This window comes from Dreissena polymorpha, chromosome 16 (assembly GCF_020536995.1).
Source record: "Dreissena polymorpha isolate Duluth1 chromosome 16, UMN_Dpol_1.0, whole genome shotgun sequence".
NCBI classification, from domain to species: Eukaryota; Metazoa; Mollusca; class Bivalvia; order Myida; family Dreissenidae; genus Dreissena; species Dreissena polymorpha.
In genome coordinates, this window is record NC_068370.1 from 24,296,841 (window position 1) to 24,309,579 (window position 12,739).

At 35.1% G+C, this 12,739-nt stretch overlaps 1 protein-coding gene across 5 annotated transcripts in view; it reads right to left on the bottom strand.

The window, feature by feature from the left end:
- LOC127861998 (general transcription factor 3C polypeptide 3-like) overlaps window positions 1-12,739 on the bottom strand; it is a 61,040-nt gene that overhangs the window by 38,412 nt on the left and 9,889 nt on the right. For all 5 annotated transcript variants that reach the window (XR_008040391.1, XR_008040392.1, XM_052400843.1 and 2 more), the window contains 6 exons: window positions 11,117-11,289; window positions 6,254-6,341; window positions 5,849-5,907; window positions 5,338-5,444; window positions 4,269-4,356; window positions 3,155-3,301 (listed from right to left, as the gene is read on the bottom strand). Coding sequence is in view for 3 of the 5 variants with exons in the window: in XM_052400843.1 (XP_052256803.1) it covers window positions 3,155-3,301; window positions 4,269-4,356; window positions 5,338-5,444; window positions 5,849-5,907; window positions 6,254-6,341; window positions 11,117-11,289 (662 nt within the window). In the remaining 2 variants the exon portion in view is untranslated. The remainder of the gene's footprint in view (window positions 1-3,154; window positions 3,302-4,268; window positions 4,357-5,337; window positions 5,445-5,848; window positions 5,908-6,253; window positions 6,342-11,116; window positions 11,290-12,739) is intronic.

Sequence of the window (12,739 nt, forward strand, 5' to 3'; positions counted from 1 at the left end):
TATTTATTTTCTGTGAAGATCCATATATATTTGTTTATTATTAGCAACTGAGCATTTCCAAAAATATTAAAGTCATGTTGTTGGTAAAGCGATCTATGCAGGTTTGCTAAAAGTCTGTTTTAAAAGAGAACAAAGTATATATTTAGTATTTTACATACAATAAGATAATTGCAATTGGCAAAAGATTGATGTAAATCAAAACCAACTCTAATAAAACAATGAAAATGTTCACAGAAAATAAATACTCAATAACTTGCAAATATTTGAGTTCCCCAATTGAAAGAATGAGTCCAAATGTCACAGGACGCTATTTACACTATTTATGAAGTGGGTGTAACAATAAGTAATCTCAAGTTCAAGTAAACTATGTCCACATTTCTAAATTGCTACTAATCGTGACTCGCTTTTGGACATCCTATTTTGAACCACCCTATAACCCTCACTGACTGTCACATCCATCCCTAACTCCCTTCTCACAGCATTCTGACACACCCCTAGTTCCTTTCTTCCAATCAAATCTAATTACCCTAATAAGTATCTTTCAGCCATTGGCCATATTCATATCATCTGCATATCCAACTGTCACTCACATTATTTTACAACACCTTAACCCCCTATTATTTCACACATCAGGGCTCAACATGAACCAAAAAACCAACTTGCCCTTCTGGGCAAGTACCTAGAAAATCTACTTGCCCTGAACGTAATTCCACTTGCCCAAACATGAAATATCACTTTAAAACTGTCACTCACATTATTTTACAACACCTTTACCCCCTATTATTTCACACATCAGGGCTCAACATGAACCAAAAAACCAACTTGCCCTGCTGGGCGAGTACCTAGAAAATCTACTTGCCCTGAACGTAATTCCATTTGCCCAAACATGAAATATCACTTTAAAACTCATATTTTTTATTATAATAAAAATGATACACCACAAAACCTTTTTTTTGCACATTTAACAAAATTATTACAGCAATTAAAGTCTAATTAAAGTCTAAATTAAATGCTCTTTGTTCTTTTTTGCACTTGCCCGGGCAGACAACTAAATTATAAAATAACTTACCCGGACCCAACTTTTACTTGCCAGGGGCAATAGGACAACCGTTAATTTTGAGCCCTGCACATGTTGTAACCGTCTAGCTTTTAACCTGGTGGAACTGTTTCTCTATAGGTGTCCCTGAATCCTCTTTGATCATTATCAAAGGGTCTCTGGCATTAGCACATCAATATAATTAAAGACAACTTACATATTTACCAACATACATGAGAGATAAACTAATGTGCATCATAAATCATATTTAATATACTTTCATAACTTGACCCTTGTTACACAAATATTAAACGATAATATTTTTTGAGAAATTTCAATGCATTTTTGGGACGTGCATAATTCAAAACTTCTGCATCCCCAGAGGTTTTTGTGAGTCCAGGACGCAGGACTCGCAGGTAAAAAAAGTCACTGTACTGCTCAAACCATACTGTAACCTAAACATATGTAAATGAAATAATACAAAAGAAACTACCTTATTTACAAAGGGAAACCCTTTGTTGTTCTTCGCCTGTTTTGAACATTCCATTTATAATAAATCACTGACGCATTGAACACAATCAAAGATAACCTTCCAGCTAATTCAATCCTAGAAGGAAACTTTGATTTTGTTGCACTGTAAAGTCGTAAGAAGTTGCCACAATAAATATTTCCGTGTCTTCCGACGTTCTGTATCAATCATCCATGTATTCCAGTTTGCTCCACACATTTCAGATAGACATAGATCTAATTTTATATAAGAGTCGCTTTTGTAATAATCCTTTCTTCTGTTTTTAGAACATGCTTATCCAGTTATTCAAAGCATGGTTAGTACTAATTGAAAAGAAATTTTACAATAAATTTTGTTAACATTTGACCTTGTTTTCTTATCGCGATTTCGCAAACAAGGGAAACAACTGTGCTCTCTATAATGTAGATAAATCATTGAAATGTACAAAAATTAACCGACCTTTTCATTTTTAAGAGAAAAGTCATGCTCCTTTTAAAGAAAGCAAGCACTTAAAATCTTTTTTTTATTTTGGAAAATTTGTTAAGACGTTCACTTGCTTTGGCGGCCATATTTGCTAACGCTACGACAGCCCTTGACCATTCGTAACTTTTACATAGGAACTAACTCATTCGTAGCAGGTGGTTGCGTAAGATTTTTTTTTATGAAACGCTCGGATTTTCTTACGAAGTTCGTAAGTATACTTAAGAAATGGCGAGTACGAACGTTTATGAAACGGGCCCAATAAGTAATACATGTGTTCACCATTGTACACCTCTTTCACTGAAATAGTTTTTTTTTTAAATGCTGCATTTTTACCTATGACTTTTGACTTTTAAATATATGGTTATTTCACATAAATTTATTAAAGATGTAACAGATTACAGAAGCATAAATTGGTTTACCTATTATACTAGCTGATTAATTTACCAGTTAACTAAACAAACTTGAAATGTTTCTCTTAAAAAAAACTGTTCGTAACATAACTGGCCATATTATATTTGTAAAGAATGCGTATACAAAGTAACATTGATGGGACCGCTTAAGTTTTCATCATATTATGACAGACAGGTTTTTTGTAATATGTAAAGTAAAGAAACAGAATTTCTTACATTTCATTTTATGAATAAATAACCTTAGCAAGCATGTTTCAAATAAAAGTTTCTTAAAAGAGGTAAACAATAGCTATGTAGCTTGATCAGTTTTCCAGTTGCATCCTTAAACATTATCCTAAGATTATTATATGTATAACATACATTATAATCAAATTAAGTGCATACAATAAATACCTTTTGGGCAGTTGTTTGAAAAATTCAACCAAACAAGGATTTGTTTTGCTAAGATATTCCACATACCAGCTTGTAGTTTTTGGACTGGTTGCTAAGATATTCCACATACCAGGTTGTAGTTTTTGGACTGGTTGCTAAGATATTCCACATACCAGGTTGTAGTTTTTGGACTGGTTGCTAAGATATTCCACATACCAGGTTGTAGTTTTTGGACTGGTTGCTAAGATATTCCACATACCAGGTTGTAGTTTTTGGACTGGTTGCTAAGATATTTCACACACCAGGTTGTAGTTTTTGGACTGGTTGCTAAGATATTCCACATACCAGGTTGTAGTTTTTGGACTGGACCAGTGTTTTCAGGATGGGCAGAGCCTGCTTGAAGTAGCCATTGTCCATGTAGGCCTCCGCTATATCCAGGAAAAGGTCTCCATTGGTCTCCACATCTTCTTCAAACAGTGGAGCAATCACGGGCTGAATAGGAGCTTCAGAGGTTAGTAAGCGTATCATATTGGTGAGAAATAATGAACAGCAGAGGTAAGTAAGCATATCATATTGGTGAGAAAAAATGAACTGTCGAGGATATCATATTGCTGAGAAATAATGAACTACAGAGGTAAGCAATCATATCATATAGGTGAGAAATAATGAACTGCAGAGGTTAGCAATCTTATCATATTGGTGAGAAATAATGAACTGCATAGGAAAGCAATCATATCATATTGGTGAGAAATCATGAATTGCAGAGGTAAGCAATCATATCATATTGGTGAGAAATCATGAATTGCAGAGGTAAGCAATCATACCATATTAGTGAGAAATCATGAACTGCAGATGTAAGCAATCATAACAAATTGGTGAGAAATCATGAACTGCAGAGGTAAGCAATCATAACATATTGGTGAGAAAAGCTGGAAAAGTGAATAAATGAACGATCCTTAGATTTGTAGGTCAAAACTCTACCAACTGATCGAGCTAGCTGCCCCAGTTACAAATGGTGGTGATGCAGAAAGCTCAATTAGAGAAATGCGATAAAAAAAAAAAAATTAAACAGTTAAACAATTTATGGAAAATTAAAATTGAAGTGGAAAACAAAAAAATCTGTTTGCAGCAATGACATATAGCAGTATAACAAATCACTTTTCATTTACCCTTCCCCACTAAAAAGGGAAAATCGCTTTATGCAACCAGCATAAAACCAAAACAGCCTGCGAGTGACTAAAAGGCTGTTCAGGTTTTATGCTGTTTGCTGCTCATCAGTATCTTAGGGTTGGAAATAAAGCTGTTTAAATGTGAACCTATTAAGAAAGGTCTCTAGTTTAATATTATTTGCTAATTGACCACAAACAAGTCAAAATTCTTATCTGAAAAGTAAATGGATAAATGGATAACACAGGAGGCAGTAATCGGTTATAAAGGAAAACACAAATATAGCAGTTACCTTGGACACCTCCTTGTACTTAAGGTGGATTAGGCAGATAGAAAGTTTTACTCGGAGATCGATTGGCAAAATGTCTGGTATCTTAGTACTGAAATTTATTTTAAAAAACAGGGTTAAGACAAGATGCATGATTCTAGCAATTTAGTAGCTTCAATATAATAAACCACATAAAGGCAATCAACAATTCTTTTGAAGATATAGCATTTGTTTTAATCACCAATTCTTTTCAAAATATAGCATTTGTTTTAATCATCAAAAGTGTCATCTATACAGATGAAACACATTAATATTTGTCTACATTGACGTCAACAACGATTTTGGCAAAACTGCACTATGAAAATATACAAACTTGAAGATCACACTTGTTCTTTTTGATTTTTGTGGATATTGAAAGCTTTCATTTTGTTTTTGTTTTTTCCTTGATTTCTAGTCTTATTCTCAAACCAATCTTTTTCAATTAATGACATGAACAAGAGGGCTATAAAACTATGCCAGTAACAAGCAGAGTGACATATTCACAGCCCAAATTAGCTGCTGAATGGCCAAATTTGGCCTTTCATCTCTAAGCATTTTGACCTATAACAGCTTTACTAAAACTGCACAGACAACTTACTTTAGAAGCCACCTTCATTTGTCATTAAACTTCTGCACAGGATAAAAAGGTGGACATTTTTCAACCAACAATTCTGACCTTGAAATGGTCCTATCCATGATTGTGTCTATGAACTCTAATCTTGAAATGGTCCTATCCATGATAATGTCTATGAACTCTGACCTTGAAATTGTCCTATCCAAAATTGTGTCTATGAAATCTGACCTTGAAATTGTCCTATCCATGATTGTGTCTATGAACTCTGACATGGAAATTATTCTATCAATGATTGTGACTATGAACTCTGACCTTGAAATGGTCCTATCTTTGATTGTGTCTGTAAACTCTGACCTTGAAATGGTCCTATTCATGATTGTGTCCATGAACTATGACCTTGAAATGGTCCTATCCACGATTGTTTCTATGAACTATGACATTGAAATGGTCCTATCCATGAATGTGTCTATGAACTCTGACCTTGAAATGGTCCTATCCGTGATTGTGTCGATGTCAATGTTGTGGGTGCTATCCCACACACTCCCACCAGCAAAGTGCACACATACCCCACAGTGTTTGACAATCACCTGAAAACATATATGTACATACATGTACACCCCATTCACCAAAAACATACATCCATCCATGCATTGAAACATAAACTGTTTCACAATTACCTGAGAACATACATATTCCGCTCAATGGTTAGAAAAATCGCCTGAAATTATAAATGCAGCTTTCTATTTTTTCTAAATTATCTAAAAAAATATATCTACACCCACAATGTCTCCCAATCACTTGAAAACAGATACATATATTTTTTAACTTTAATACCAAAATGTTTCAACTGAAAACATATATATTAATCCATGGCCTCATAAGAACACATATGTAACCCTAAATTCTTCAAATCATCTGAAAAAAAACAACACAAAACTTATCATTCAGTTGTTCAAGCTTTTAAAAAACATGTCCATCCCAATCTACTTACTGCAATACTTTCTATGTACATTTTCTCAGGAATCTGCATATCTAGGAAAAGGTTAACATCTGCAAAAAAGAAAAAAAGAAAATTTATGTTTTTTTTATACCCATACATTCAATACACTCAAATTAATACTGCCATCGTCAAAGTAACTCACACATGGACATTTTTGTATAATGTTTATTCAAATGTCTTTATAGACTGAACTAGAAATGTGTCACAGACATGTTTCTTTAGCAATATTATTTAGTACGAACACAGGTTGGCATGTACAGACGTACAAACAGATGGACCAGTGCTTAATGCTTCTCAATTGATGACGGCATAAAAATAACAATGATATTATTTTAAAATTAATGGTATTTATCCAAGATATCATTGTTATTTATCCAACATGCTATTTCTCTGTACCTTCAGAAGTTATCACGTTGGGGTGTTCTTTGAATGCTGTTGCCATAATATCAATAGACCGCGACTTTTCACCCGAGTCGTAGAAATTCTATAAGAAAATAATGAATGGTTTTGTGTAGACAATTAAAATAACATCTGAAAATAACCCCACGGCTTTGTAAGCTAGTTTTAGAGGAAATAACACAAGAACGTATAGATCATTTCGCATGAAAAATGTGCCATGCACATCTGTATGGTGATGACATATTTGAAGTTTTCATTTACTTTTTTGAGATATCTGCCAGTACTTTGCTACATCAATTTACAGACTGACTGAGTTACTCCTGTATACCCCTCGATACCTACTCAAATGTGTTGGCAGGTCAATAATGAACTCCATTTCTTACAATATCTCTTAGCATTGAATGCAGTAAGGCCAATTCGAAGGTCATAACTGTGTTGCCATGTATTTAAACAACAAGAGGACTATGATGGCCCTTAAGCACTCACATGTGTTCCTCAACATCAAATGTTGCAGCCTTGACCTATTGATCTATTTATGACTCCAGTTGACCCAGATTCAAACATGTCCTTTAAATTGTCAAGATAAACATTCTGGCCAATACTGAGTCATAAATACAGACTCTAAGAGTTGTAACAAGATTTGACCTGTTGTCCCTAGAGTGGTTGAAAGTTTTACTTTAAATTGACACAATTTGACCTAGTACATGTATCTAGATGCATGTGACCTAGATTCAACCTTAGCTTTAACCTTGTAAATATATAGAGAATACTATGTTAGTGTGATTGTGTACTTGAATATATCCGACCAGTTGAAGAAAGGTTTACATGGCATGGCTTGCTGAGCTGTGTAAGCGTTTCTGAGACATGTCAGATAAGTTCAAGTTCATAATCACACTAACATAGTACTCTATTTATCGTACATGTACATTTTTTTTTTCTTTCTTTTTTTTTATGCAATCAAAATATCAAAGTCTTTCATTGTTAAAAGCAATAGCAAAAACAGATTTAATTTATTGAATCTAACCTTGTGTGGTTATATTAAAATTGTTTGTGATCTTTCAGTTTATGCCACTTACAAATAGTCCATGTAGTACTCCACGCAAAAACAGAGTAACAAGACAAAATATCGTTATATGCCCTCGATTCAAATGTAATCAGCATTCCAAATGTTACACACTCAAGTAGAACACAGATGGTTTGTTCAAACTAAAATTCTTGTTTCACCACTGCAAGTTGTGTATTAACCATGATTATTTTCGTCAAGTTTTAATTTCTTCTATAACGAATTAAAATTCTGCACATGACATAAAATATAAATTTCTTCATTGCCATCCATCTTTTCCAATTTAAAGCACTTGGTGTAAGCAGGCAATTTTTTGTGGATAGACATTCTTCAATCGACTCACAAAGGAACGACTTATTCATAAAAAAAATTACCCTTTAAATTCTTAATTGATTTCCTTTGAAAAGTAAAATAATTATTCACTGAAACTTTTCTTAATCCTTCATTTGTTCAACAAAATATTGCGTTATTTGAGTACGTTCGCGATTTTAAAGCATTCCAAAATACAGTCTCACTGGTTTCATACGAGAAATATATTCCAACACTGTTATTCACATTATAATAATCAATCATTAACACAAAAGCCAGTGGAGTGATTTTGTCAGCAGTGTAGAGTACTAAGGTCATTTGTACAAGTGCATTGTCAGGAAGCTAGTATCGTGGTTAGAGTGTCTGGCTACCACATGGGGACCCTACTTTAAGACCCGTTGGAGCTCAGTTTTTTTAAAGAAACGCTGCATTGGATTGATAACTTACAGCTTGTATTTATATAAGGTAAATGGATTTGAAATGTAAACATTCAATTCACGTATATATCCAAATTTAAGAACAAATGAAGAGTGAAAGGCAAAAACAAGTAGTCCCTATGTACATGTACAACCTGTTGTGTAAAGGCAAGCTGTGGTATAAACCAAAAGTTTATTCAAAGGGTCCTTTTTTCTTTAATAAAATCATTTAGCTGTAGGATAAAAACATTTTGACTAAGTTTCATTAAGATTGAATCGTAAATGTGCCCTCTAATAAGATTACAAGGTTTTTCTAAGATTTGACCTGGTGACCAAGTTTTTGGACCCAAGTGAACCAGAACTAAATCTTTCTAGAAAATGTCAAAATAAACACCATGGTTCATCAAGATTGAGTCATAAATGTGGCCTATAGACTTCATACTAGGTTTGCATACAATATTTGACCTGGTGGCGCAAGTTCCCCAGATTAAAAGGTAGCCTAGATATTGCACAGATACAAATTCGGACCAGTTTTCATCACGATTGCGTCATAAATGTGGCCTCTACTTTTTTAACATGGAAGATGCTTCGGCTTACCAGGACAGTAGATCTTATTTTAACATTCCGAAACTACTATTGGTAAGAATGGCTTGTACTTACAGTAATCTTCATTTACTTCACTACACCATTTGCAAACAAATCAGCAAATAAAGAGCTGATAAATCTTTAAGTACTGATTTTGAATGGAAGATTGAACAAGAGCACCCCATAATGGGTGCCAATGCTCGGATGCGGGTGCATATTTTTATAAATGAAAGCTTGTCAGATTTTTTATTTATTTTTTAGAGGTCACAGTTACCTTGATGTTTGACCTAGTGACCCAAAAATGAGTGTGGAGTGTAGAACTCATCAAGGTGCATCTACAAATGAAGTTTCAAAGTTGTAGGTGGAAGCACTTTGAATTTAGAGCAAAATGTCAAAGTTTAAGCACGACGCCGGCAGACGGCGGACGACGAGCTGGCTATGACAATACCTCGGGTTTTCTCCGAAAACAGAAGAGCTAAAAATGACATCCATCCAATGGCATTGTTTGTTACAACAAGAGCTGTCAGAGGACAGCGCGCTCGACTATTCGAGTGCTTGACAGTATAATGTAAGCCATCATGGGGTAATTGTTCAAATTATTCAATAAGGTCAAGGTAATAGTTCAGGTATATTTTCCACAATCTATTGAACATTTGTAAAGACATAAAACAAACTAAATAGATTTTATTTCAAGTTTGATAGCAATAGCTTGAGTGGGAAGTTTGGACGTGCCTTCAAAAAAATAAAGTAAATAAATAAAAAAGGAAAAAAAAACTAATATATTTTTTTTTGGGGGGGGGGGTTGGGGGGGTTGAGAGGGGGGTATAATGTGGGGTGTGGTCATTTGTTAGATGATCTTTCAAAAATAAAAAAAGGAAAACGAAAATATTTTTTTTTGGGGGGGGAGGGGGGGAGGATGCAGGGATTCTGGGTTGGGGTGTGGGGTATTGTTTGGGTGGAATCCATTGTGGTATTCAGGTAAGTGTTGTTTTGTCAAAGTATTATATAAAATCTGATCATAAATAAAGAAGTAAAGGCAATGTAACTAAAGTAATATGCATATTGTAAATGGGAAAAGGGCCATAATTCTTACAAAATGCTTGATACAGTTGTCTGCTCTTGTTTATAGATTGGGGTCATGTAAAGAAGTTTGCAAAATATGAAAGCAATATGTCAAGGGACATTGAAAATATTTAAGGTGGTACGCAAACTTTATCATAGATTTATCAATAATATGCATATTCTAAGTGAAACAAGGGACAAAATTGTCACAAAACCAGGTTTTCATTGTGAAAAAAAATCTGATAAAGGGAGAAAACTCAAACTGAACTTTTGAAATGAACAAACAAAATTAACCCCCTTTGTAAGTTTGTTTAAAAAAAAATAATCTATTTTTAGTCGTGGCGACCTTGACATTGGAGATATTGATGTGATTTTTTCGTGCGACACACCGTACCATGATGGTGAACAAATGTGCCAAATGATTTTAAAATCTCACAATGAATGACATAGTTATGGCCAGGACAAGCTCATTTATGGCCATTTTTGAACTTTGAACTCAAAGTGTGACCTTGACCTTGAAGATATTGACGTAATTATTTCGCGCGACACACTGTCCAATGATGGTGAACAAATGCGCCAAATGATTTTAAAATCTGACAATGAACGACATAGTTATGGCCCGGACAAGCTTGTTCCGCCAGCCCGCCAGCCAGCCAGCCAGCCCGCCCGCATTCGCCAATCTAATTACCAGTTTTTTCCTTCGGAAAACCTGGTTAAAAAGGGCCATAATTCTTACAAAATGCTTGATACAGTTGTCTGCTCTTGTTTATAGATTGGGGTCATGTTGGTAAAGAACTTTCCAAATATGAAAGCAATATGTCAAGGGACATTGAAAATATTTGAGGTGGTACGCAAACTTTAACATAGATTTATCAATAATACATGTATGCATATTCTAAGTGAAAAAAGGGCCATAATTCTTACAAAATGCTTGATACAGTTGTCTGCTCTTGTTTATAGGTTGGGGTCATGTTGGTAAAGAAGTATGCAAAATATGAAAGCAATATGTCAAGGGAAATAGGAAATATTTGGGGTGGTACGCAAACTTTAACATTTGCACGCTCACGTTAACGCTCACGCTAATGCCGACGCCGGGGTGAGTAGAATAGCTCCACTATATATATTCCATACATAATAGTCGAGCCAAAAATGCTACTTGTACAATATGCAAACAATTCTGCCAGGGAATTATTCAAGGAGGTTTTAAAACTAGATTTTTTGAACCACTTAGGAAATATGTAGCAGGATCAGTCACATCCCCCTTAAACCGACTTTTTTATGAATGAACACAAAGCTCAGAAACTACCACTGGTAAAATATGAATAGCAAAATTACACTGATTTGCACAAAAATTACATCCCTGTATTATCCACAAGCTAGGCTCTTCCCCAAATGCAGAAAAAAACAACTTGTTTGCCTACTCACCCGAGCAATGGACCATGCAAGCTTGAAGTACTGTTCAGTCTCAGCCTCTGACGTGAGCAGGGGCAGCAGGGTGAGGTACCCTTCAATGGCCTTCTTCTTGTCTCCCAGCCGCTCATACAGCTGGCACCGCTGATAAATACATCGCTTCTTCATGTCACCTTTACCCCGCGCACCTGTCACACACAGTGTAGGGTCAGACATATTAGGGCAAGGAATGCTCGTGTCTGACCTGTGAACTCACCTTGACCTTAAGAGGAGTGATGTGATGCTTGTGAAGTAACATCCTCTTATAAAGGTAGACAAATAAAATCTTCCAATTCTCAGAGAGCGTGGGATCCTCACAAGTTATGGTGGGACAGACCTAGCAATGGACGGACAGACAAACAGAGTGATTCCTGTATCTACTTAACCTCATCTCCTACCGACTGTAAATAATTTTGTTTAAGAATAGCTTCCTAATTTAAGACTTAAATTGCATTTTTTGCATTTCTTCTGCTATGGCAGTGTATATGAATAATTCTGGGAAAATGAACAAAACTACTTCTCAAGTCTTTAAAATGATGTCTCAGAATGGATTTTACGATTTATTTTAACTTTTTATGGGCCACAACTGACTTGTAGCCGCTGGTGTGCCAATAAAACATTTCATATTCTTTGAAAACAATATTATGCAAGTTTGCATCCAAACTATGATATCTTTTGTCAAATAACAAATGAAAGTAAACATTTCAAAGGTTCACAATTACCTCTATCTTCAACTTGCATTAAATTGTTTTTAGTTAAAACATGAAATATTTACTAACAAAGAGTGCTTATAAGGCATGAATAACAGGTCGCTTGAGAACATTATCGAACAAGAGATGTGTTTGTCAGAAACACAATGCCCCCTACTGCGAAGCTTTGAAGCCATATAGTTGACCTTTGAACTTCAAGAATGACCTTGACCTTTCACTCAAAATGTGCAGCTCCATGAGATACACATGCATGCCAAATATCAAGTTGCTATCTTCAATCGTGCAAAAGTTATGGGCAATGTTAAAGTTTTCGGACGGACGGACAGACGGACTGACTTACAGACTGACAGACAGTTCAACTGCTATATGCCACCCTACCAGGAGCATAATAAAAAAAATAGTGTTCACCTGAACCTATTATGACTTTGCATTTAATACTTTCACAAATATGATATTGTGGCGTCCGTCAGGATGGGTTTATTGGTTTTCTTTGTGAGTTATATTCGTACAACAAGACTGGTGGCAGTTTAAATATATATATTTATTTTAAAGGTTTAAAATGTTATTTCAAATATAGACACGTTTGGGTGGAAAATACGTTTTAAAGTTATTTATGGTTACCCAAGATGTTTTACTCACTTTACTGCCCAGTCAAGTGGAGCTACCAAGATGGCAGTTGTGCTGACAATTTTGAAATCTACCGCCCTTATATACTTTCTCAAAAGTGCCCACGTGACCTTAACTGACCAATGACCATATGACAGCCTGCCAGCATCATCCAAATCAGCCCATAGGATTCTGACAGCTCGTAAAATCAACCAATCACAACCTGTCAGCCTGAGCTGTCAGAATCCACCATGATGCTGGCAAATTCGGCGTCCTAGCGGCC